The sequence below is a fragment of the Hyla sarda genome, chromosome 1, assembly GCF_029499605.1.
Source record: "Hyla sarda isolate aHylSar1 chromosome 1, aHylSar1.hap1, whole genome shotgun sequence".
Lineage (NCBI taxonomy): Eukaryota > Metazoa > Chordata > Amphibia > Anura > Hylidae > Hyla > Hyla sarda.
In genome coordinates this window covers 93,633,206-93,658,883 of record NC_079189.1, presented here as the reverse complement: position 1 = coordinate 93,658,883, position 25,678 = coordinate 93,633,206, and the positions used below count along the sequence as shown (strand labels likewise).

The following is a 25,678-nucleotide window of genomic DNA, read 5'->3' as shown; positions in this document are numbered from 1 at the left end:
GTGAATCTCGCCAATAGTTGCCCTGGTTTATTGCTGAACCAAAAGAGTGATGCCTCGAAATGAGACCGTTTTAAATTGTCACATCTCTCAAGCCAACTATCATAAGAAGACTTAGCTGCAATCCAATTTCTCTTATTCACCTCAGTCGGTGCAGCAACAAAAGCTTGTTGAAGAGAAGTACCTAGCAATTTAATTTGGGAGGAGATCTTTTACTTGAGGGAAGAGGTGTAGGCGAGAATGCGACCCCTCTAGACGGCCTTCGCAGTATCCCAGAATAGCTGAAGGTCGTATACATGGGCAGCATTGTCAGTGGAGAATTCTCACCACCAGCCCTTCAATAGTACCTGGAACTGTTTGTCTCTGGCGAAGCTGGAGGGAAATCTCCAAAGAAAATATGTTCCTCGGAGGATTGAGTCAGTCAGGTGAAGGAGCAGAGGGGCATGGTCAGAGATTACTAGATCTTCTATGGAGAAACGGTCTACCCTGAGAAGTAGAGTCACAATACAATAATCACATCTCGACCAAGAGTCATGTGAGTGGGAGTAATGACTAAAGTCATGTTCATCAGGGTAAAGAGCCCTCTATGAGTCATTCAGTCCAAGTCTGATCGCCCAAGAATATAGGAAGATGTGAGAACGTCGAGGTATAGGTTGGTAGAGCCTATTTCTATGTCTGTCCTCACCATGATGCATGACCATATTTAAAGTCAACAGCAACCACCTTGGGGGGGGAACTGATAGGGTCACTCTACCGGTTAAGTCCCTCAAAAAAAGATCCTGTCCAAAATTAGGGCCATAAACATTGGAGATTTCCAACTCATCGGAAGTTGTTTTAATATGGACACTACAAAACCACCCATCAGTGTCAGTAGAAGCTGACAAGATGTCACAGGGGAAGGATTTGTGAATGAAAATGAGAACCCCGCCTTACGATCAACCGCAGGGGAGCCTTCCACCCGGCTCACCCACCACTTTTTCATACGGCAAAAATCTGCCGCATCCAGATGTGTCTCCTGTAGGAGAGCGATAGCTGGGGCTAAGCATTTAAGATGACGTAATACTAAGCTGCGTTTGTGAGAGGACCTCAACCCCTTAACGTCTTAAGGACGCAGGGCGTACCTGTACGCCCTGCGCCCGGTCCCGGTGTTTAAAACTGGGGAACGCCGTGACCCAGCATCACACCGGGTCGGTCCCGGCTGCTAGTCATAGCCGGGACCCTGGGCTAACAGTGCGCGGCACCGAGCATTGTGCCGTGCGCTATTAACCCTTCAGACTGAAAATGAAAGTTAACTCTTCCCGGCAGCTCAGTCGGGCTGATCGGCACTATCGCGATAAAATCACGATGTCCCGATCAGCTAGGAGGCAAGCAGAGACCCCCTTACCTTGCACCGTCGCGTCCGATCTGGGTTTGATTGCTCCAAGCCTGAACTACAGGCTTGAACAATCGAGCCCCTATCTCGCTGATCCATGCAAAGCTATGGCTATATCAGTAAAAGAGATCAGTGTGTGCAGTGCTATAGCTCCCTATGGAAGCTATAACACTGGGGAAAAAAAGTGGAAAAAAAAAGTGAACAAAGGTAATTTAACCCCTTCCCTAATAAAAGTTTGAATCACCCCCCTTTTCCCATAAAAAAAAAAAAAAAAAAACTGTGTAAATAAAAATAAACATGTGTTATCGCCACATTCGTAAATGTCCAAACTATAAAAAATATATCGTTAATTAAACCGCATGGTCAATGGCGTAAGCGCAAAAAAATTCCAAAGACCAAAATAGCGTATTTTTGGTCACTTTTTATATCATAAAAAAAAAATTAAAAGCAATCAAAAAGTCCAAAAAATGGTACCAATAAAAACTTCAGAAGATGGCGCAAAAAATTAGCCCTCATACCGGCTTGTACGCGAAAAATAAAAAAGTTATAGGGGTCAGAAGATGACAATTTTAAACGTATAAATTTGCCTGCATGTAGTTATGATTTTTTTCAGAAGTATGACAAAATCAAACCTATATAAGTAGGGTATCATTTTAACCGTATGGACCTACAGAATACAGATAAGAATAAAGATAAGGAATGCACTGTGTAGAAACGGAAACCCCAAAAAGTTACAAAATGACATTTTTTTCTTCAATTTTGTTGCACAATGAATTTTTTGGATGGATTTTTTGGTAAAATTACTGTCACTGCAAAGTAGAATAGGTGGTGCAAAAAATAAGCCATCATATGGAATTTTATGTTCAAAATTGAAAGAGTTATGATTTTTAGAAGGTGATGAGGAAAGCATGAAAATGCAAAATGGAAAAATGCTGAGTCCTTAAGGGGTTAACTTTCCAAGATACAGTCCGCATGTACAGCAATGCATCGGTGCAAAATAATAGAGAGCCAGACAAACAGTAACGTAAAGTTGAATAAAGAAACAATACCACCCCACCCACCCCTAAAACCTAACCCATAACATAAACCCTTACCCAAAAAAGGCGAGCCCCCCCGCCATCCTCCCGGGGGTACAATAGCCCCTTGCCCTGTAGACCTCCTATCTACCCAAACTGAAAAGAACACCACAAAATCTCCTCTGGAAACACCGCTCCCCACCAAATAAAAAGGGTGAAGTACAAAGTACCCAACATGAAAAAAAGTACAGAGAAACACATCAGTACAGATAGTGTGGACATGGTGGCAAAACCATTCCCAGCCAACCACCCCCTGGGGAAAGAAAAGATAGCAGTCACCAGCCCATACTGAAACCCACTCCTCAGGACCATTCCTATTGCAGACCCGTAGGAGTGACACCACCAGATTTTTTTAATTGTTCTGCTTTAAATGTTTTGTAGATTGAGGAAATGTGGCAAAATATGTAAACTTCTCCAATTGAACCATGAGTTAAATTGCCATGGTCATAGTTATGTAATACTGCACACCGCAGAACATAGGAGTTACGTGTTCATTTTCAGTGGATGTCAGAGCTTATTGAATATAAATTGACCTCGCATAACACAATCCTTTTTAAAGTGGAGTTTACTTTTACACATGATGATATTTTTCAGTCCAATATTCTGTGCTGATTAATTTTATAATAAATCCTTATAGTGGACAGTGTTCTGTTTTTCTTATACAGAGCTCCGAAATGCTTGCACAGAAAAAACTCATACAAGCATTGACTAAAGTAGACATATCAGGAGTGGTGTCTAGTCCTCTTCTTTTGGGGTAAAATAATATTAGCGCCTCCACAGGATAGGCCATGAAATGCTGATCGGTTGGGTGCCCACCCCTGGTGCCTCCACCTATCAGCTGTTCAAGCCAGCCATGATGCTGGAAGCAAACTTGAATACTGGGCTCTGCACTTTGCTGTAATAGTCATGCCAAGTTACTGCTGTGCAACTTCCATTGACTTTAATTAAAGCTGTGCTATAGAAAATAACTCTGCCCTGCCACTACCAAGGTGTATAGAACAGAGGCTTCCAGCTCCCGTACATTGCTTTCAGCCCTGCGGATGGCCTAAACAGCACCCAGCTGATCAGCCATTGATGGCCTATCCTGTGGCCATTAATAATAATTTTACCCCAGAAAACCCCTTTTACCTTCATCTGTAGTAGTATAGAAGTTTTCTACAAAAAGAAGAATGGATTTTGCATGTCAACTTGTACTCAAGATAAAAGTTATGAAGCCACGATTAACACATGGAATGCTTCCATGCTTCCTTAATATACTATGAAATTTTTAAATTTTGTTACATTTACAAAACAGATTACATACCCTACATACCCGGTCCATTTGTCTTGTACAATGCCAGAAGGAGCCGTACAGGAGCTACTTTTGACATAGCATTGTTGTCTAAAAAATAAATTGCAGATGCTATGTTTTTTTTTATTATTATTTTTGTTGTTGTTAATTTATTTTTATTGTTCAGTAACATTCCTTTAGTTCGGTATCAAAAGAATCAGATTATTCAACATTAAATATGCAATGAAAATTACCGTACAACCATACGTAATTCTAAACTTCTGCGTATTGCTATTACTTTGCTTTTTGTAGCTCTAGCAATACCATGTTTTACTGATGCTCCTTCATACAGATGATATTCCTGATGGTTATTTATGCGATTGGATGAAATATACCATTTTCCATTTATTACTTTTAAGTAAATATTAGTACATTAAGAATATTTCTTTTAGAGAGTGAAGAATACAACTTAAAAAGCAGATGGTAGGATGCTGGCGGCTTGGTCATGTGTTTTGGAAAGCTGTGTTCTCTGCGTAGCCAGTACACCTTTCTGCCAAAGCATACCATGTGTCATGGTCGGATACAGCTGCCAACTGTCGAACTTTAAAATAGAACGTAGCTGGACCACCGTGATGGCTGGAAGTGATGCCCCAACTTCACCATCCTGTTCACAGAACCAGAGGAAAATAAATTTTTTATGCCAGTCTTTATCGTAATATACTAAAGGAGTAATCACTGTTAATGTTGACAAACATGTTTGATTATTATTGCAGGCTGATATTAGATGTAAGTTTGGATGAGTTAATAGATAGGCTCACTGCTTACCGTAAACCAACAACAATAACACATGACTGACATCATCTCCACATATAAAAAAAAAAAGGAATGCAGGCCCAGAATGAGACAGTGCATAATGCTTGGTTTTAAGAAATTTTGCATGGGTACCCTTCAGTGCAGCTGTACCTCATAATCTTTAGAATTTTTAAAAACTGCACTTACCAGGTGTCTCACCACAGTCCTGCAGGACAAGAGGGATATCTTGCACAGAAGCAATAGGAACAAGGCAGGCAATCGAGAAATAGGGTTATCTGTAAACCTACGGGTCAGTTACCATACCTTAGTCCATTAATCCGCTAGTATCACACTTACCACAGTTTTATATTTTAACTCTCGAGGTGTATTTTATAAAATGCAGGAAAATATTATACTCATTAACATAAGGAGCTATTGCATGGTGCTCAGTTTTGTGTTCAGGTCCCTTATTGATCTCTGTCTGGTGGACCATTCTCCTGGTAATCCTTGGTTTTTCAAGTGACTTTCTCTGGGGTTTTATGTATTCTCTTAGCCAATCGCTTGTTTTTCATTTCTTTTCAGTTAACATATGGGTTGTGTCCCATTGTCTTCACCATGCAGGCTGCTGACAATAGTGGTATTACATTGCATAGCGGTGTGGTCCGTATCGCTCTGAGTCACGGCAAGGCATACGTGGAAGAGATGAATTGCCTCTTTATTTGTACTAATATTTTAACTTATTTGTACTATTATTTTAAATTAATTTATATTGCACTAAAATTGATAAATGGGTTTAACAATTTCTGGGTGTCCCAGTAGCTCAACCATTTCCCTCTTCATCACTATCTTGTGTGTTTCTGTAAGACAACTGGCTGCAGAAGGAACCTCCCCCCACTGTTCTATTCTTATTAGGAAGCCCAGCCAGGAGCTAAAAAATGATATATAAGTCAGTACCTACAGGAACTGTAGGGACTGACTGTTTTCTCTTGACTGCTGTTTAGCTTATCTCCTTTAGGGTAGAGTCTGTGACTTTAACTTTTCTACATTGCCCTCACCGAGTCTGTTTTCGTCTTTTCTAGTCTGAGATATCCCTCCTGTCTTATCATTGGGTAGACTGCTGCTCTCTTCCTTTCCTGGCCTCTTCTAGCCCCAGTTAATAAACTCTCTATTACAGACTCACCAAGAAATCGGGGCACCAAGAGGTTACCCTTAGTAAGGAGGAGCCTGGAGGGTATTTTGGTCTTGCCGCTTGTTTAAGCATTGTTTAAAATATCAGCTGAAGGTGAACCATTGTGTTCTCTGCAGATTTCCTTCAGGACTCTGTTTTAGTAACATCATGTGGAAAATCCTGTAGAATAATAAATGTGAGTAATGAATTGATGCAACAGATAAGTGTGTATATGCTCTCCTTTGCCTTTTTATACTAAAGTATAATATACGTACGGTTTGTCAGGGGTAACAAGGCTAATATATAGTTTTCTGCAGTAATGACATTTCTGTCATATGGGCTCCTGAAATACTCCGTTCTTAATAAATAACGGATGTCCATATTCTGCCGCTCCATACACCAGCATCTGATTATGTCAGCAGCAGGCCACGTTCTCCTCAAGAAAGTTGATGCTTTCAGAGCACAGCGTGGAATACGTTTCATGTGGAAACATCCCTCTTTTAATCTCATTTCAAATATTTCCTTACTTGTCTACATAAAACCACTAAGCAACAAAGACTGCCTTGTTAACTAAACATGTCTGGAAATTTTCAGGATTTCTGCATTAGCCTTTTGGTGAAGTTTTGCTATTTTAGGCACAGTCCATTAGCGACTTTGCTTGTTTGCCTTTCACACAGAATGTCCAGGTACATGATTTTGTTGTTGTAAGATGTGGGGCTAAAAACACAACTTGTGAAATAAAAAATAAATATTACATTTGATTTAGGACATGAATATGCATTCAGGCACGATAATTAAAATCCACACAAGTAAACTTTATTGGAATCCTGGGACAATATGAAATAAGCCTTTATTACGTACAAAAACCACCGCAAGATAGCAGTAAGTAAAACATAGAAAAGGATTTCTTTATGGAAATTACAAAGGTTTTACTAAAATTGTATGAAGTTGCTCCTGATAATTTCTTACCAATTAAAGTTGTGCTTGATAGTCCCCCTCCATCAAGTGCACTTCCACCAGTGACCTAGCTAAGTCTGTGACTTAATATACTTCTGTTTTCTGTTGGTTGTCAAAGTCTTGTTTCAGTGACCTCATTTTATTCTAAGCAGCATATATATATATATTTAAAAAATATGTTTGTTAAAAGTCTATTACTGGAAATGTCCAGATGACTGACTCAGCTGGAACTATTCCCAACCACTGTGGGATCAAGCATTGCTTTTGTGACTGATCTCTGCCCTAATCTTATACTGTCATCTTACAGATTTACTCTTACATGTGGGGAGGTATTTTATGGGCGGCTTTTAACTGCATCTGAGCTAAATATAATGGATTTTATATTCCAATAACAGGCAGTCTTTTGGGGTTACAATGTTGTCTCTCTTAATTAAAATGTTTAGAAAGTATATATTACGGGAGTTAAATAGATAACTAGAACACCCCATTTTTAACATTAAGTTATAGGAGTACTATTGTGCACCTTTTTTTTCATTCTATTGTTCCCAGACTGCATAAAAAAAAACAAATAAAACAAACATTAACTCACCTTCCTCTGTTCCCCGGTTGTGCTACTATAGCTCTTTGGTTCCGGTCTCCTTCCTTCTTTCATGTGACCGGTGATACGCTGAGCGCAGTGTCATGTAAGGAGCCTGCTCCCCCGGCTACTTACTTTACACTGTGCTCAGCATATCACCAGCCGAGGCGGAACATCGCTTCGGTTGGCGATACGCTGACTGTAATGTGACAATCTGGTCACACAGGAGAAGGAAGGAGATTGGGACCAGAGGACTAAATAGCTATAGCGGCACAATAGAAAGAAAAAAAATTTGCACAATAGTACCCCTTTTAAACTTTTCCTTTTTTTCCTTACTTTTGAAAAAAGTTATCACTTGTGGTATAAGTTCAGTTTTTTTTTTTTTAGGGAAATATGTCAGACCTGACAGAGTTCCAAAGGGGAAGCATTTTTGGGGCGCTCTGGTAGCAGAGTCTCTGACTTGTGTTGATGGGTGTGTCGGGGTCTCTTTCACATCTTACCGGCAAAACATCTGCAGACATAGGCATTCTCCTTTAAAATTTCATATAAGTGTGTAGTATTTTGTTTTTTTATATAGTTTCCTGTCCTTAATGTCAAGCTTTGACTTCTGACCACACAGCTACTTATGTCTGCATGTGTTTTTCCGGTCAGTGCATACTGAGATGTGATAAAGGAAACAGTAGACGTTGACACACCCATCAACTCGGTAACTCAGATCTCAAATGCCCCTATCAGGGCGCACAAACAGTCCTTCCCATTTGAAACTCTGTCATGTCATACATATCATATCCCTTAAAAAAATAAACAGACTTTTATTATTAAGTAATAAGGTTTATCAACAGCTATATAAGGTACATGAGAAAAAAGGGTCATTACTAATTATGACCGGTGTTATCAGGAAAAAATGCCCGTGGCTATGTAAAGATATGAGAGTTCTAGTTATTGTGACCAAGCTAGGTTTAAAGGGTTGTCCAGTTTAGAAAACTGATTTTTAGATATCCTGTTAAGGCAAAATTGAGTTATTAGAGTGTGTTCCGTGCTCAGGATCCTCGTCTTTCTCTCACCGAGTGGAGAACAGTTACAAGTGAGTCTTTGTAGGCATCCCATTAATTGGTATTGGTGCCATATAATGCTTCATTTTCCCTCTGATGGCACTGCCTAAAAAAACACTAACTAACAGGTCTCTGCATAGTCTACAGTTGATGGCTGTGATCAGAATATTGTCATGGGAGCCTTCTAATAAGTAGAAATTATGCAACTTTGAGAACCCCTATAAATTTATGAAAAAAAAATCATTAAAAATAAAATGTATATTTAGGTACTAGTTGACTGGACATAGCATTGTAAAGGAACAGACTCCTTTTACTGTTAATGTACCTGACACCTTGAAAAATAAACTTTTGACGAGTCCTATAGACTTACATTGTAACTTTGTCTTGCTTAGTGCACTCTTTTCCCAGCTAGTTCTATCTACAGTATCAGTCGTAGAGTAAACACTCGGACCCCGATAAATCTAAAATTGTCGTCTCTACAACATTTCAAAAGTTTTTTAAAGTGAAGAGAGAAGAGATATGATTAATATTTAGGATAGTTTTTTTGTACCTTGGACACTTTTAGGAAAGGAGCATGCACAAATAGATGTATCCCACAATATGGATAAAATCCCACACAAATTTCAAAAAAGATAATCTGAGTCCCTGGTTTTCGGTAGACCAACTTTAATGTGGATATATAGCCTGGTGAAGGTATCTTTACCCCCACCCAGCCTGCCACTTAAAGGACAACTGTAGTGGTCAAAAATCCCTGCCCAAATGTTCCCCAAACAAAAGTTATACAATTCAGTCAATTAGTCCTATTTACCTATATGCAGCCGTTTCTGAGATATTAGAGTTGCCAGCATAGCCCAGTAGTCCTGCGTCCGTCCCCTATTCATTACATTGCAGCCGCCATCTTGGGGACGGAGATCTCTTCCTCCCAGCAGTGTTTGTGCTCCCCCCTAGCCTCCGTCAGGTCCTCCCTGCTTATGCATATGCATGAGCGGGTGCTTTCTGAGGCAGCCATAGGCTCAGCCTCAGAAACGCCCCTATCTATAAGATTCAAGCAGGGGGAGAATGAGGGCGTCCACAGCTCCTCCCCCCTCCCCTGCTCTGTCTACATAGGACCTCACTTATCACCGGGAGGTTCCAAGTTTTCATGGGGGAAAACACAGAGCAAACCACAGAGCAGGGAGGGGGGAGGACGTGTGTGTGAAGGAGACATATTACACTGCACGGGCTGGTGGTGTATAGACTACAGGGAATAAATATCATACTGATTCTGTGTGAGAGGGGGGGGACTACTGAATGACACATGCTGGGAGTTGTAGTCCCTGTTATGTGTGTGTGTATGCCAGTGTTTCCCAACCAGGGAATGCTGGGAGTAGTAGTTTTGCAACATCTGGAGGCACCCTGGTTGGGAAACACTGGTGTATGAACTACAACTCCCAGGAGACTACAGAGATACAATACAGGTGTTTGTGAACTACAACTCCCAGGAGACTACAGAGATACAATAGAGGTGTTGGTGAACTACAACTCCCAGGAGACTACAGAGATACAATAGAGGTGTTGGTGAACTACAACTCCCAGGAGACTACAGAGATACAATAGAGGAGTTGGTGAACTACAACACCCAGGAGACTACAGAGATACAATAGAGGTGTTGGTGAACTACAACTCCCAGGAGTCTCCTGATACAGTAGAGGTGTTGGTGAACTACAACTCCTTTATACACTCAAACAGCAGAAAGCTGACAGGGCATGCTGGGATTTGTAGTCTTGCAACAGCTGGAGGCACCACTGGAATTCCCAGCATCCCCGAACAGCATATAAAATAACTGGGCATGCTTGGAGTTGTAGTTGTGAAAAAGATGGAGGGACCAATATCAGGACAGTTTTATAGACAAACAATTATGTTTTTTTTTTTTACCATTTTTCCTTTCACTCTCCACTCTCCAGGGCCCACACTACAGTGAGCACGGAGGCAGCTGCTTCATCACTGGACAGGAGCAGCATGGGGAGGGGGAGATGAGCAGAAGGGGAGGGTGTATGCATAGGGAAGGGAGAGGTGGGCGTTACAATATAATAATTTGCTCGGGGGGATAGAACAGGGGGAGGGCAGCAGCTTACAGGAAGTAAGCACAAGGCATGATGGGAGATGTAGTTTTACGTTCACTTCTCCTATGTAATTCGTGTGCTGATAACGGGAGAAAGACTGGGCCAATTTTGATGGGGGAGACATCTTTGGAAAGGTCTTTCAAAGACCTATTAAATGAGGTAAAAAAAAGTTTTTTTGCCCAGCACTGCAGATGTCCTTTAAGGTTTGAAAGTACACACAAAAACTTGTGACACACACCAATTACAAACCCCCAAGTGTGCACAAGGCTCTTATAGAAGAGCATTTCTTTTTTTTTTCCAGTAATACATATTAGTGAGCAGTACTGCTGTTAAGGCAATATTGAGTTATTAGAGTGTGTTCAGTGCTCAGGATCCTCGTCTCTCTCTCACCGAGTGGAGAACAGTTACAAGTGAGTCTTTGTAGGCATCCCATTAATTGGTATTGGTGCCATATAATGCTTCATTTTTCCTCTGATGGCACTGCCTAAAAAAACACAACATTATTTATCCTGTATGGTTAACAGTGTAAATGTAAAACAAAAAATAAACTCCAGAATTGCATTTTTTTTAATCACCTCAATACCATATGCAGTACATAGGCACACTGTAATGTATGGCACTGTTCTACATAAAAAATGAAGGCTATATTATGTCCTTTGGCCCTATTGATTGTCAGGGATCAGACCCACACCCACCATGCATCGCTTGATGGCCTAACTTTATTGAAATCATCCAATCACAAGCCACAGACAGATCTTGCAGAAATAACTTGCAGTAGAAATTTTTTATGTTCACAACCAATAATTCAGATGAAAGTAATTTTTGGGTATACCATCTTTCAGGGATAGATATATTATAATTTAGGAACTGGCAGTAAATCCAGATACCAGTTCCTTTCTTCCAATATCTTTATCCGCAAAGAAGGGTACAAATTTTATGGGCCTGTGGCTGAAGGATCCAGAAGAGACATCACCATGTGTATGGAAGTAGTACCGCCCTCCACCCTGTTTGTATTGCCAAGTATGTTAAAGTTCATGGATAACCACTTTAAGGACCCCAATACTTTGTGCCATGTAGCATTCTGGCTTAACTGTTGAACCTGTCATTCCCAGGAGTATTCTTAGCTCATCAAGTTAAACTGGTGGCGATCCACTGCTGAGGTAGCTGGAGGGCTTACCTCTCCTGCAATCCGGTCCATGGCTCTGTGATTAATAGAGCCTTGCTGGACTAGGCTTTATCAATCGAGCACAGAGCACACAGATCAATACTGTTCTATGGAACTACAGTGATCTGTTTGAGTGATCTAATTACTCCTCCTAAAAGTCCCCTAAGGGGCCAATAAAGTGTAGAACAAAAAAAAGTGTAAATATAGGTTTAACCCACATACATTAACCCCATTCATATTAAAAGTTTAAATCACCCCCCTTTTCCCAAATTCCATATAAAGAATATATAAACATAATAAAAATAAACATATTTAATATCACCTCGTGTAATTGTCCCAACTATTAAAATATAACATTATTTATCCTGTATGGTTAACAGTGTAAATGTAAAACAAAAAACAAACTCCATAATTGCATTTTTTTTTATCACCTCAATACCACAATGGTACCGACAAAAGCTACAGATCAATTTTCCATTTCACCTCACAAACCTTTTTTTTTTTTCCATTTTGGAGCATATGTTATGGAAAAATTAATGCAGATATTGCAAAGTGCAATGGGTCCCATAAATGGTCCCCTTATATGGCCTTATAAGCCCTATTGAAAAGCAAGAGGGAAAAAACGAAAGTACAACAACGAAAATTGGCTTGGTCCTTAAGGGGTTACCTGTGTTAATAAATATTTCTATGTTAGATAGTCAAGATGACATCACTCCAGTTCTGACCATTAGTCCAAGAGTGCCAGTAATGCTTCTCTGCCTATGACAATGGCTGCCTATGGCACTCGGCCACCGGAACACAAACCTGTTAATTCTGCCACTGCAGGATAGCTGTTTATCTTTATACTGGGACCCCTTTGACATTCTTGAATAACTATGCCGGGCAGACCGTGGGGAGTTTCTCTACATTGAATTCTACCATGGTTATTACTGACAAACTACCTGATGTGCATGTCTCTCGGGCATTTATTATAATGACATTCTAACCATTTAGAACCTTATTGATGTTGTGTGGAGGCATTTTATACCAACCCATTCGCCGCTGCAAATGGTTACTTTATTCGGATTGCATGTTTCACCTATATGTGCACAGTGCTCTAACACCGGGGCTTTGTTTAATGCCTCCGTGCTCTTGTTGGAAACATTAAATGCACATATGTCAATATTGATTTCTATATACTAGTTCTGTTTTCCTGGTCAGCCCCTGATGACGTCCCCATGCCAAAAATATATAGGCAGTGGGTACAGAAACGCGTGGGAATTGGGGGATGAGTATATAGTGTGTACAGTTTTTTTTAGAATATTGTGCTTTTATTTGCAATACTAATAATGATTTCTATATTGATATACTTTGACTAATATCGGAGTGCCTTATTTATATGTTGGAACAACTTTATCTAGTCAGCACTAGAGATTTGTAGCCCTTGTTGTGGGGTTGGACTGATTTTGTTCCATTTTATATGGTGTTGTATTCACATTATAATTTAGGTGGATTTTAGAGTATCATTAAAATTTATATTTTACAGCACCTCTTAATAATTTTTTTTCCTGCCTATAACAAATACAGTATATGCTGTAATGCTCAAAGATGTTAACTACACATTTTTTTTTCTGCCATTCCCAAAACTATTGGCTTGCATTACTTCTACACTCTATCATATGTGTCCTGACCCTGGCTCCCTCCTGACCTTCTCATGCTTTCTGATTGTCAACTACATGCGTCTCTGTTTTCTTGACTTCCTAAACGTTAGATGTGACTGGTAGTGAATTATCATTCATGTAAAGAAAAGCAAACAATAATCAATTGAAATCTGAGTGTTTCATGGATTAAGACTGGAGAATACTGGTTGTTCTTATGCCATAGATAAGTGTTCCCCAACCTGCTGCTTTTTAGCTTTTGCTAAACTACAGCTCAGGCCATGATGGGATTTAAAGTTTTTCAAGAGCTGGAGTGATCTCAGTCCAAACACTTGTGTTAGAGTAAACTTCAGTCATAGTAAGTGACAAATTCCCACATCACTCTAAAAAAAAATATACATTGGGGGAGGTTCTCAAAGAATTTTGCGCCAAGAAAAATCAATTTTGCGTCAAAATTTGGGATGTGGGAATTCGTCACTTACTGTGACTGAAGTTTTCACTGAGCTTTGTGCCGCGGTTTACACCGTTCATGTCAGTTTTGTAAAAGTGGTTACTGGACCTGCACACACATTTATGCTCAGAAATGTTTTATTTATACAGTTATCGCTTGTCTGGGCACTAGTAACTAGAGATGAGCGAACTTCCAGTAATTTGATTTGTTCCGAAATTCGCGGCTCGGCGTTTGCTGACTTTATCCTGCATAAATTAGTTCAGCTTTCAGGTGCTCCGGTGGGCTGGAGACTCTCTCCTAGGATTGTATCCACCTTTTCCAGCCCATCGGAGCATCTGAAAGCTGAAATAATTTATGCAGGCTAAAGTTAGCAACTGCCGAGCCGAGAAGTTCATGACTAATCGAATTACCCTAAGTTCGCTCATCTCTACTAGTAACCATGGAATGTTTCGTGAGATGTTAATGCCAGAATTTTCTGGGATGTAAAATTAGGTGCAAAAATTGCAGATTTTGGCACCAAATTACACAATTTTGGCAAAAAAATGCAAACAACAACAAAATGCAAACTGCAAAAAAAAAAAAAAAAATATTTGGGCATGATATATCGCTGGAACAGAAATTACAGTAGTTTTTGAGAATATCCCCCATTGATTCAGTTCGCTTCATGTTTTTAAAATGTGATGATAAACTTTAGACCTTTCTTCTCATTACAAAGGTTCATTTTCCTTGTAATTGACGCTGTGTTCTACCATGATGTCCATTCTAGAATGAGGTGATCTCCATATCATTATTACTAGCAGTCAGACATGGTTTACATAAAGTACAAAATGGCTCCTCTGTTCCCCTATACAAGGTAAGCTGATGACTGAAAAGGATACGTCGGCCACATCCTCAGCATCACACATATCAATGCACGTCTCATTACAAGCTATGAAGTCTTTCATTATGCTCACCCCAAACTGTCAAGTGAAAGCTGTCGCTGTTCTATAGGCACCCCTTCTAGAATTTCATTTGATGTGTGGCATGCTGACATGGGCCTGCAGCGATTGGTCTCCACCTCTCGGGTCAGCACAGGGTAACAAACCTTCTTAAAATACAGCTTTTTTTTTTTTTTTTTTCCCCTTAATGCACGATGGCCACACAGGAGTAAAACGCTGAATTTTGGGAAACGGCACATCTCTCACATTACATAAGAGTAAGAACTCAGATGTGGTATTTTACATTGCACCTCAGCAGAACTTTAGAACGTTGCTTTTTTATGTCACACCACATTTTTCTTCTGGAGCTGGAGAGACTATTACTTACATGCTGAAGAAAAAAAACAGTTTCTAGTGCAGCTGTATTGTTTTATATTTCATTATGTGGGTTGATGCTGTTTTTTTCTGCCCCATTCTCTATAAGATCTCAAACAGCAAAAATATATTCTAGGATATTTCCTACAATAATCTTATAAGTGAAACAGTTTCAGTACTGTACTTTAAAGGGGTACTCCACCCCTAGACATTTATCCCCAATCCAAAGGATAGGGGATAAGATGTCTGATCACGGGGGTCTTGCAGCCGGGACCCCGCGATTTCTGTATAGCACCTGGCATTCGTTTAGACCGATGGGTGTGGGTGGTGGGGGTCGTGACGTCTCGACTACCCTCCTTGTGACATCAAGCCATGCCCCCCTCAATTCAAGTCTATGGGAGGGGGCGTGGTGGCTTCCACACCCCTCCCATGGACTTGCATTGAGGGGGAATGGTGTGACATCAAGAGGGGGCGTGTTCGTGAAGTCATGACCCCTGGCCGCCCACTGCAAGCATTCGAAACAAAATGTTCCGAACGCTGGGGCAGCCCAGTAACCCTTTAAAGCAAATGTTTAACTTTTTAAAAACTGTTAAGGCAATTTCTTTGTGGTTTATGTTCTATTTATACAGAATTCAATGATTTTTTTTTCGTGCAGCCTTCTACTATTGCTAGTAAGAACTTGGGGCCCATTGAAACTGTCATTTGAAAAAAAATTTATATAATATAGATGATAAGATTCTATGTGTATTTGGGTCCCTGCACTGTCCATAAAACTTTTCACTGCAACTATTACAGAAAGTGTGGGTGGGACAAGTAGAGCTCTGTAACAGTTTCTGGCATGGCTTGTCAATTCACCTGTTCTGTTAGCCGAAGTTTGTCACAGAGCCTCAATGCACAAAAAAAGCCAGTTATCAGCTCTGAGGAGTAATAGAGGAAGTTCTCACGTAAGATATGAGGGCAAGCAAGGAATGCCCCCTCCTCCTCAGTAAACTGCATGCAGTGTGAGCAACATAAACAAGGCAATTAGGAGCCATAATAGGAAGAAAACCAGGATTTAGTCACAGGGACAGGATCAGCACTAGATTAGGTCTGGATCATTTTTTTTTCTTTTCTTTTTATTATCTCCTGACAGGTACACTCAACATTTCTCAAACCCGCGTTAGCAAATTATTGGGGAAGCAGATAAAAAAAATTGAACACTGGACACTATAAATATATATTAAGAAATACATTACTCTAAAAAAATTTACCATTTAAATAACACACTAGTGTTGATAGTTGGGGGTTGCACTTGATCCATACAGCATATGCTGCCCAAACCCCAGTCATCAGGATAATTCCTCAGTATTACATAAGTGGGGGGTCTGGCACCCAGAACCCCTGCCAATCAGCTGAAGAGGCCTAGGCACTTATGCAAGCACTGCAGCCTCTTAAGTAATGGCCTCACCTATTCATTAATACAAGCACTGTACTATTTGTAGTGTTGTTGCTAGATACTGCATCATTGTCCCACTGAATTGAACAATTTACACTTAATATGACTTTTGCAAGTGCTAACCAAGTTGCAGGTGATGTTAACATTGCCAGGAGTCAGACCCAGCTGACCTAATATTGCTGACCTATCCATATGGTAACCACTTTAAAGGGGTATTCCAGGCCAAAACTTTTTTATATATATCAACTGGCTCCGGAAAGTTAAACAGATTTGTAAATTACTTCTATTAAAAAAATCTTAATCCTTCCAATAGTTATTAGCTTCTGAAGTTGAGTTGTTGTTTTCTGTCCAACTGCTCTCTGATGACTCACGTCCCGGGAGCTGTGCAGTTCCTATGGGGATATTCTCCCATCATGCACAGCTCCCGGGACATGACATCATCATTGAGCAGTTAGACAGAAAACTTCAGAAGCTTATAACTATTGGAAGGATTAAGATTTTTTAATAGAAGTAATTTACAAATCTGTTTAACTTTCCGGAGCCAGTTGATATACCGTATTTATCGGGGTATACCACGCACCGGCCTATAACACGCACCCTCATTTTACCAAGGATATTTGGGTAAAAAAAGTTTTTTACCCAAATATCCATGGTAAAATTAGGGTGCGTGTGTGCGCGTGTATACCCCGATATACCCCCAGGAAAGGCAGGGGGAGGGAGGCCGTCGCTGCCCGCTTCTCTCTCCCTGCCTTTCCTGGGGTCTAGAGCGCTGCTGTCGGCCCTTCTCACCCCCTGGCTATCGGCGCCGCTGCCCGTTCTGTCCCCCTGACTATCGGTGCCGGCGCTGATAGCCAGGCGGAGAGAAGCGGCGCCGACAGCCAGGGGGAGAGAAGGGGCAGCGGCACCCATTGCCGGCGCCGCTGCCCCGTTGCCTCCCCCCATCCCCGGTGGCATAATTACCTGAGTCGGGTCCGCGCTGCTGCAGGCCTCCGGCGTGCGTCCCCGGCATCGTTGCTATGCACGGCGCGGCGCACTGACGTCATGCGCCGCGCCGTTCAGCGCATAGCAACGACGCCGGGGACGCACGCCGGAGGCCTGCAGCAGCGCGGACCCGACTCAGGTAATTATGCCACCGGGGATGGGGGGAGGCAACGGGGCAGCGGCGCCGGCAATGGGTGCCGCTGCCCCTTCTCTCCCCCTGGCTGTCGGCGCCGCTTCTCTCCCCCTGGCTATCGGCGCCGGCACCGATAGTCAGGGGGACAGAACGGGCAGCGGCGCCGATAGCCAGGGGGTGAGAAGGGCCGACAGCAGCGCTCTAGACCCCAGGAAAGGCAGGGGGAGAGAAGCGGGCAGCGACGGCCTCTCTCCCCCTGCCTTTCCTGGGGGTGTATCGGCGTATAACACGCACACAGACTTTAGGCTAAAAATTTTAGCCTAAAAAGTGCGTGTTATACGCCGATAAATACGGTATATAAAAAAAGGTTTTGCCTGGAATACCCCTTTAAGTTAGCATCATCCTGAATTACGCTGCGGTGCTTTTATTTCTGATTGTTGGTTCGGGTGCAGCATAAATTCAATATTCCAACAACTGCTTCTTCCTTCAGAAGTTGCGATTTACATTCATGTGGTGTATTGTTTGTATTCTGGTCTATATTATATATATTAAGTGACTTCCAGAGTAGGAATTGGCTGCCAAAATTCTGAACTTTACGTTAATTTAAGCCACAGCTTTGCCGGCCTAGTATTAAAGAAGCAGCAATATGACCCAAAATAGAATATATTGAGACTTATTAAAAATGGTAAGTTCTGTTTGTCTGCTGTTTTATATAACTGGACTTTTAGAAGTAAGAATTAAAAGAACATCTTTCAGAATATTTCGTTTTTGTTGTGTCTTTGTACACAGCGCCCTCTAGAGTCCCTATCAGACAAGAATATAAATAAACGTGACATATATTACAAATGTCACGTTTATTTATATTTCTGAATGGAAATGAGAACCATATGTTGAACTGCCTAAGGATTTAATTTAGCTTTTTTTTTTCCTAGCATGGTAGAGGCTGCTTGCTTATGTTGTATCGGTTACCTTCTTTTCTTGCTAATTGTTTAAGGGCTTGTTTATACTTGGAGATTTTTATTTCATAATTATAAGACGACTGCTATTATTCAGCCCAGCGAATGATTGCTTGTAGCCACCACTGGAAGAACCGCACTGTCTGTTCCCAGGATGGTTTTTGGAGGGTTTCGTAAAATGTGAAGCCCCACTTGTAGAAACTTTACTGCACTGTGACTCAATCCATGCCCTTTGCTTTATTAACCCGCCTGCCCCAGTTTTGCTGAGGTCTCGGTGTTTTGGCTGGCTGTAGCCTCAGACTTGGTCACACTGATGTTGCATGCAACATGTTATTTCAGGTGTTGATTCATGTTTAGTTTAAAGTAATGCAGTTCTTTTTTTTATTTCTTTTGTACACTACAGCTTGACAGATTAATGTTGAGCACTTTTAAAGAAAGCTGTTGGAGAGACCACAATCTGTTTTGCTTTAATCTTTCCCTTTTTATTTTTTATTTTCTTTAGACTAAAATGCTTAGAAAGAGAGAAAAATTAAATGACATAGTCATTTGTGGTATATACATGTACGATATCCCCCCTGGTGAATTACAAATACCTATTTTGCAACAGTGAATATTGTTCTAAGCTGGAAACATGATACAGGATACAATTCTGTAGTACAGTAAAAGTAAACATTCTAAGACTTAGGTTAGGTTCACATTTCGGAATTTGGAACACTCGGGAGTTCTGGTGCAGCGCAGACCCATTGCAGTCAGTGGGATTCTCTCGAAAGATTTATCTCGATCATTCTTTAGGCAGAATCTGCGTGGAATACATTGCCATCTATGGAGACAGCAATGTACTCCAGGAGGCACACTCGGATTTTCTGGCCAGACTTTCCTCAGTGTGAACTAAGGGGGGAATTTATCAACTGGCGCTCACCTGCAAAATTGTGTGCACATTGGCCCTGATTTACTAAATTCTGAGTGTTCTTTCTGGAGTGTGTTAGATTTCACTCCTCTTTTTCTGGGAGCTGATTTACTAATGTGTCGCACGTGTCTGTTTATTTTCTGTCGCATGTTTTTTTTTGTGTCACAAGGGAAAATGTGTCGCACATAATTGAAAAAACTGAAAAACATGGGTATAGAATACAAATCATCAATAGTATGTGCCAAACCAAACAAGCAAAACACAAGATTTAACGGGAATTAAGCAACAAAATAGAACTAAAAAAATTTTATGGACTTAGACCATCTAATATGAGTTTAAAAACACCCCGCCCACCAAAAAAAGAAAAGTGTGTGTCTATATATATATATATATATATATATATATATATATATACATACACACAATTAAAGGCATATTTTAAAGTTTAAAATGCATAGCATATTCTAAAAATCCTTGTGTAGAACTGTAAAACAATGAAAAAGAAAATAGTTTAAAGCGTACCTGTTATAGTGCAAAAAAAAAAAAAAAGTGATGTTACTCAGTACCTAAGCCTGATCGTGTGCATATTATCAGTGTCTAGGACCTATATATCCAGAGAAAAAAGCATTTATCTGCTGCTGAGTTACTTTTACATCTTGCTGGCTGGAGGGGGCGTGTCTATCTGTCTCCCTCACAGTGATGACTCATCTGCTCTGAGTCTTGGGAGGGAGCCTGGGCAGTCAGCCAATCACTCCTCTCTACTCTGCAACCCTTTCCTTTCTGGGTGTATGTACATTCCTATATAGGTATGGGTATGTGCAGAGCATTGCACCCCTGTCAGTAGTACAGACTAGGGTTCAATGCTCTGCACATACCCCCAGCTGTATAGTAATGTACATACACACACACTGCTATAGATGTGTGTGTTTGGGGGGGGGGGTGCATGTGCAGACCTGTAGAAGACCCTAGGGTGCAATGTTCTGCAGTCTGCACATACCCTTCCTTCCCCCCGTGTGTGTATGTAAATATGTAAATTCTTATACAGGTGGGGGTATGAGCAGACTGCAGATCATTGCACCCTAGGGTCTGTGGAAGACACTAGGGTGCAATGCTCTGCAGTGCACTTAGCCCCATGTGCACAGACCCTTGCTGAGATGCAGACACTTACAACCCCAGCCGGGGCTGGGGCCGCAGGTACAGTCACAATCCTCCAGGGCAGGTTACCCGGGCTCCACAAAATGGCAAGGGGGGAGGCGATGACAGGATAAGGAGACATAGGAGCGGCACAATCCCAATGCAGCCCTCTAGTACAGAGCTCTATGCGGCTGCAGCACAAGAGACAGGCAGCACAAAGCTTGGCTGCAGACTCCTCCGCGCCTAATAGCATGAAAGGTAAGGCCTCGCTCACTGCTCTACAGGAGCTGAATTACTATGAAACTAACCTTGGTGCGTGTCCCGGATGCAGTGGGGGAGGTTTAGACAAAAACTCGAGTTGGGCCCATGAGTGTTTTCCTGCACTTCCTGTGTGTGCGTGCTCCCTGTGCTCGTTCACAGGCAGTGCGTGCCCATGCATACACTCTGCATGATACTGCATCAATTGCCTACACTGGATACTGGCATGTTTAACGGCCGGTATCCAGAATGTTGCAAAATCTAGACTAGTCTGTCTGGCTAAAAGACAGGCAACCCCTAGTGGTGGCTATTTTGAGCTTTATTTCAGGTTAAAATAAAAAAAAAAAATTAACAGTTCTATATTGTGAAATGGCGTATTATAATGAGTCCTGCAATATATCAAAAGTTTTCAACAAAGACAGTGCCTCTTTAAGCACTCCACACCACGTTAAGCTGTGCCTTTGCCAAAATCACTTGCTTTTGTTAGTTTTTACACATCCTCTTGGCTGTTGGTTATTCTGTGAGCCAAACTCACACTTTTTCAGGAGTGATTTTGGAAGTACTCCGAGTAATTTCTGCTTTTTGTTGGGAACACGCCCATTTTTTGTTAACCATGCCCATTTTCTTGTAATATTGTTTTTATTTTGTTTATTGACTTGAAATTATCATGTCATTTTTGCTCTATTTTTATGTTGTCTGTGCTGGCTTTGTTGTTTTGTGTGTGATTTCACAGGGTATGGTTAGCAGATTCACTGGTGAGAAGATTTCTCAATTGCGCAAAAATTATTTTTGCACAAATTTTTTGCTACTCCAGTGACGGGCTGGCATAGGAATCCTGGGTCTTCTCGTCATTTACACAAATTTATGAAGTGATATGCCAACTCAAAAAATTTTGCACAGCAGATGGAAAAACCACACCATTGAGCAATAGGTTTCGCATTGCGAAACTGAACAATCTGTGCTAGTTATTTAATTTTACCAAAATAAATAAATAAATGTTTTAGTCTTAGTAACATTCTGTAGTATATTCTTTAGAATTTTGCACATACAGTTGATATACATATATGTCTATTTGCGGTAAGGGGTTAAATGTAGCAAAAAGAGGTAAAAGTGCTGACTAAAATAAATAGAGAGGGAATTTATTAATGCTTGAAACCAGAAAACTAGCATAGAAAAAAATGGGCTGCACTATATTTTTTATAACATCAGCTGACGTGAGGGGCATATTTAAGCAGATGTGCCCGCTTGCTACACATCTGCTGCCAAATACAGGCAGAGCAGCGCTTAAGTGGCAGCCACCGGCTGTGGCCCCATAGTGTGCCCGAAATCTGGGAAAAGCATGCCAGCTATTTTTCTAGGTGGCTGCCTAGTTTGCTTAGCAGCAGCGTCTGCCCTGCGTTATATATAAGAGAAACCTGAATGCTACTAATTAGATTATTCTATTATGGTAAAAACTGAAAGCATTGCAGAGATGTATTTTTAGTTATGTTTTAATTAAATATATATACATTATGGGGGAGATTTGTCAAAACCTGTCCAGAGGAAAGGTTGCAGAGTTGCACATAGCAACCAATCAGATTGCTTCTTTCATTTTTCAGAGGCCTTTTTAAAAATGAAAAAAGCAATCTGATTGGTTGCTATGGGCAACTCGGCAACTTTTCCTTTGGACAGGTTTTGATAAATCTCCCCTCATATCTTTGTAATTTGTTGTTAATATTGGCTGTTTGTTATTCGCAGGTAGAGTAACTCCTGAGCAACTCAGATCCCATACCCTGCTCTTCAAACAGAACAAGCAAGCTCTAGAAAACCATTGTGGTCTGCTTCAGCTGGCATTAGCTACAGTCCAGGCATTAAAACATCCTGAATGCTCCAAGTGGGACACCCTGCTCGCATTTGAAAGGCTCATCTTGCAGGTAAATGCTATACATACATATATAGTACATCTGGTGCGATAAATTGGCTACCATTCTACAGCTGCAATAAGCCTTTTGTTCTGAAGGCATAGAATTGGTATAGAATTACTGAGGAGAGTGCTGCTATTTTTACAGCCTTTTAGGAAAATATCATTCAGATAAAGTAGAAGAAAGTATGACCAGGCACTACAATAATGCTACGATAAATGTGAAGGAATCCGATTGTCCTAGAGTAACAACTGTAGATGGTGCTCAATGCTATGAAACTGGCAGAGTCAATGCAATACGATGAGGGAAATGAAAAAGCATGGCAACTCACCGGTATGCAGTTGAAACAAACTTCGTGCTTTATTAAAACACAATGAGGGACATTTATCAATGTTTGCTTATGTATTCCTTTTTTTAGTAATTTTTCCCTTACTTTTTTTTTGCTTATGTGTGACTTATTTATCAACTGGTTTCAGTCTGTTGATAATTTTCTTTCACGTAAGCAATTTTTCCTTTTTTACTTTGGTAGTAGCTTTTTCTGCTCCATGTTTGAGCTGGAGTAAATTTAGTCAATTTTTAACCCTGTTGCGACTTTTTTTTTGCGCAGTTGCGACTGTCGCAGTTAATAAATACCTGACTACCCGTAGTCCATTTTAAAATTATTACTACGTAGTTAATTTTTGGAAAACTTGCTTTCCTCGCTTTCCAGTCAAAATGTCGCACGAAAAATCGCGTAGTCACAGTTGCGACAATTTTGCGACAATTATAGTAAAGAAAACCTGACTAAACCCGTTGATAAATGTCCATAAATGTCGGCAGACATGTAGACAAAACGGACAACACTGCGGGGTGGCGTGAGAGGAGCGGGGGCGCCACCCCGCAGTGTTGTCCGTTTTGTCTACATGTCTGCTGACATTTATGGACATTTATCAACGGGTTTAGTCAGGTTTTCTTTACTATAATTGTCGCAAAATTGCCCCCGCTTCTCTCACGCCACCCCGCAGTGTTGCCCGTTTTGTCTACATATCTGCCAACATTGTGTTTTAATAAAGCACGAAGTTTGTTTCAACTGCATACCGGTGAGTTGCCATGCTTTTTCATTTCCTTCATCGTATTGCTTTTAGGAAAATAGCTGTGAAATTACAGCGGTACCACTAATTAAATGCCACGTGTGAACGAAGCCTTAGGTGGAATGAGGTCTTTCACCATGTTTTTCCTTTTCAAGGTAGTGTTAGCCGGCGCCTGCAAATAATTCCTGGATTCACTGACTGCCAATTGCAATAACTGCCTGTGTGTGGGAGGATTGAGGAAGGGATTGAGAGAGAGTGTGGAAACATAGAAAGGGAGAAATCTATCATCATTACACTATTAGTGTCTGACAAAAGTTTCCAAGTCAGCAGCAGTTAATACAGGTTGTGATGATATTAAGCCTTCTATGTGATAAAATGACACACTATATTTTTCCTGAAATTAGTGAAACCCATGTTAACAATAGTGCTGTAGAAACAGATATTAATACTAGAAATACAAGCCTAGATTGGCATACTAAATACTGTGAGTATTCAAAGGATGAGTCAAAGATCAGTGGCTGATTTGAATTTAATCTGAAAGGACTTTTTATGCACGTAAATAACAAAGTATATAAAGCAAACTTTATATACATACCGGTAGATATTTATAAGGTTAACAGGAAAGTCATACTGCCTATACCTAAACATGTATCAATAGTAGATGATTTCATGCCATGTTTTCAATAATAGCTACCCATTCTTTAACATTACTTGATACATTTAGCATTATTATGATTATTGTAATTGTTATTATTATAATATTATCAGTATATTTGTTGTATTATACAAACATAGTGGTTGAAATCATCTATGATGATCTTTACAGAGATGTTGGACAATGCCCTTCACAGTCATTCTGGTTGCCTTGGTACATTTAGAGGAAACTTGAAATGGTTATCCAATGTATAAACCGTGTGTGCAGATGGTTCAACTGCAGCAGTCACTTATTGATTTACAGTCTGTAGCCTCTGTATGACAGGTTTGCATGCAATAACATGATCATTCTGGTGTTTATCCACTGTTTGTGTTTATCCCCTGCTCTGAGCACATAATATTCTCCACCTCCCACCCCTGTTACTTGTCTGGAGTCCCTGCACCAAAGGCTGTCTTGTAGGCTAAAGATTGCCTTGCCTGTTAAGGACGCAGGGCATATGGGCACGCACTTGCGCCTGAGTCCTTAAGGATGCAGGGCGTACCTGTATGTCCCTGTCCCTTTACAGGGTTTAAAACACGCTCAAGGGCTGAAAATGTGAAACCATCCCGGCAGCTCAGTGGAGCTGATCGGAACCATCAGCTGACGGTGGGAGTGCCCTTTCCTGCCTCCTAGCGGTCTGATCGGTGCTCTGCTGATCCCGGAAGCTTCAGCAGGCTAGAGCAGCACATCACCGATAACACTGATCAATACTATGCTATGGCATAGCATTGAACAGTATATGCAGTCAAGAGATTGCATGGTATAGCCCCCCATTGGGGCTAAAAAAAAAAAAAAAAAAAGTAAAGAGTGTAAATAAAATTAAAAAAAGTTAATACATGTGAATAAGCCCTTTCCCTAATAACATTTTTAATCACCCTACCATTTCCTATTTATTAAATAAAATAATGTAATAAAAAATCATATGTGGTACCGCTGCGTGCGAAAATGCCTCAACTATTAACACCGCATGATCGATGGCATACACATAGAAAATACCATAGTCCAAAATTGTGCATTTTTGGTCACTTCATATACTATAAAAAAATTTATGAAAAGCGATCAAAAAGCCATTAAAACAAAAAAATGGTACCAATAAGAACTACAGATTACGGAGGAAAAAAGGAGCCCTCATTTAAAAGGATAACCATTTTAAACATTCTAATTTTGGTATATGTAGTTAAATTTTGGGTATCCTTGTAACCGTATGGACCTACAAAGTAAAGACAAGGTGTCATTTTTACAGAAAAAAGCACTGTGTAGAAAAGGAAGCGCTAAACATTTACAAAAAGGCGTTTTTTCAT

General features: G+C 40.7%; 1 protein-coding gene across 4 annotated transcripts in view; it reads left to right on the top strand.

Annotated features, from left to right (window-relative positions):
- The window catches only part of SCFD2 (sec1 family domain containing 2), a 555,742-nt gene that overhangs the window by 37,960 nt on the left and 492,104 nt on the right, over window positions 1-25,678 (top strand). For all 4 annotated transcript variants that reach the window (XR_008888884.1, XR_008888883.1, XM_056558002.1 and 1 more), the window contains exon 4: window positions 22,450-22,625. Coding sequence is in view for 2 of the 4 variants with exons in the window: in XM_056558002.1 (XP_056413977.1) it covers window positions 22,450-22,625 (176 nt within the window). In the remaining 2 variants the exon portion in view is untranslated. The remainder of the gene's footprint in view (window positions 1-22,449; window positions 22,626-25,678) is intronic.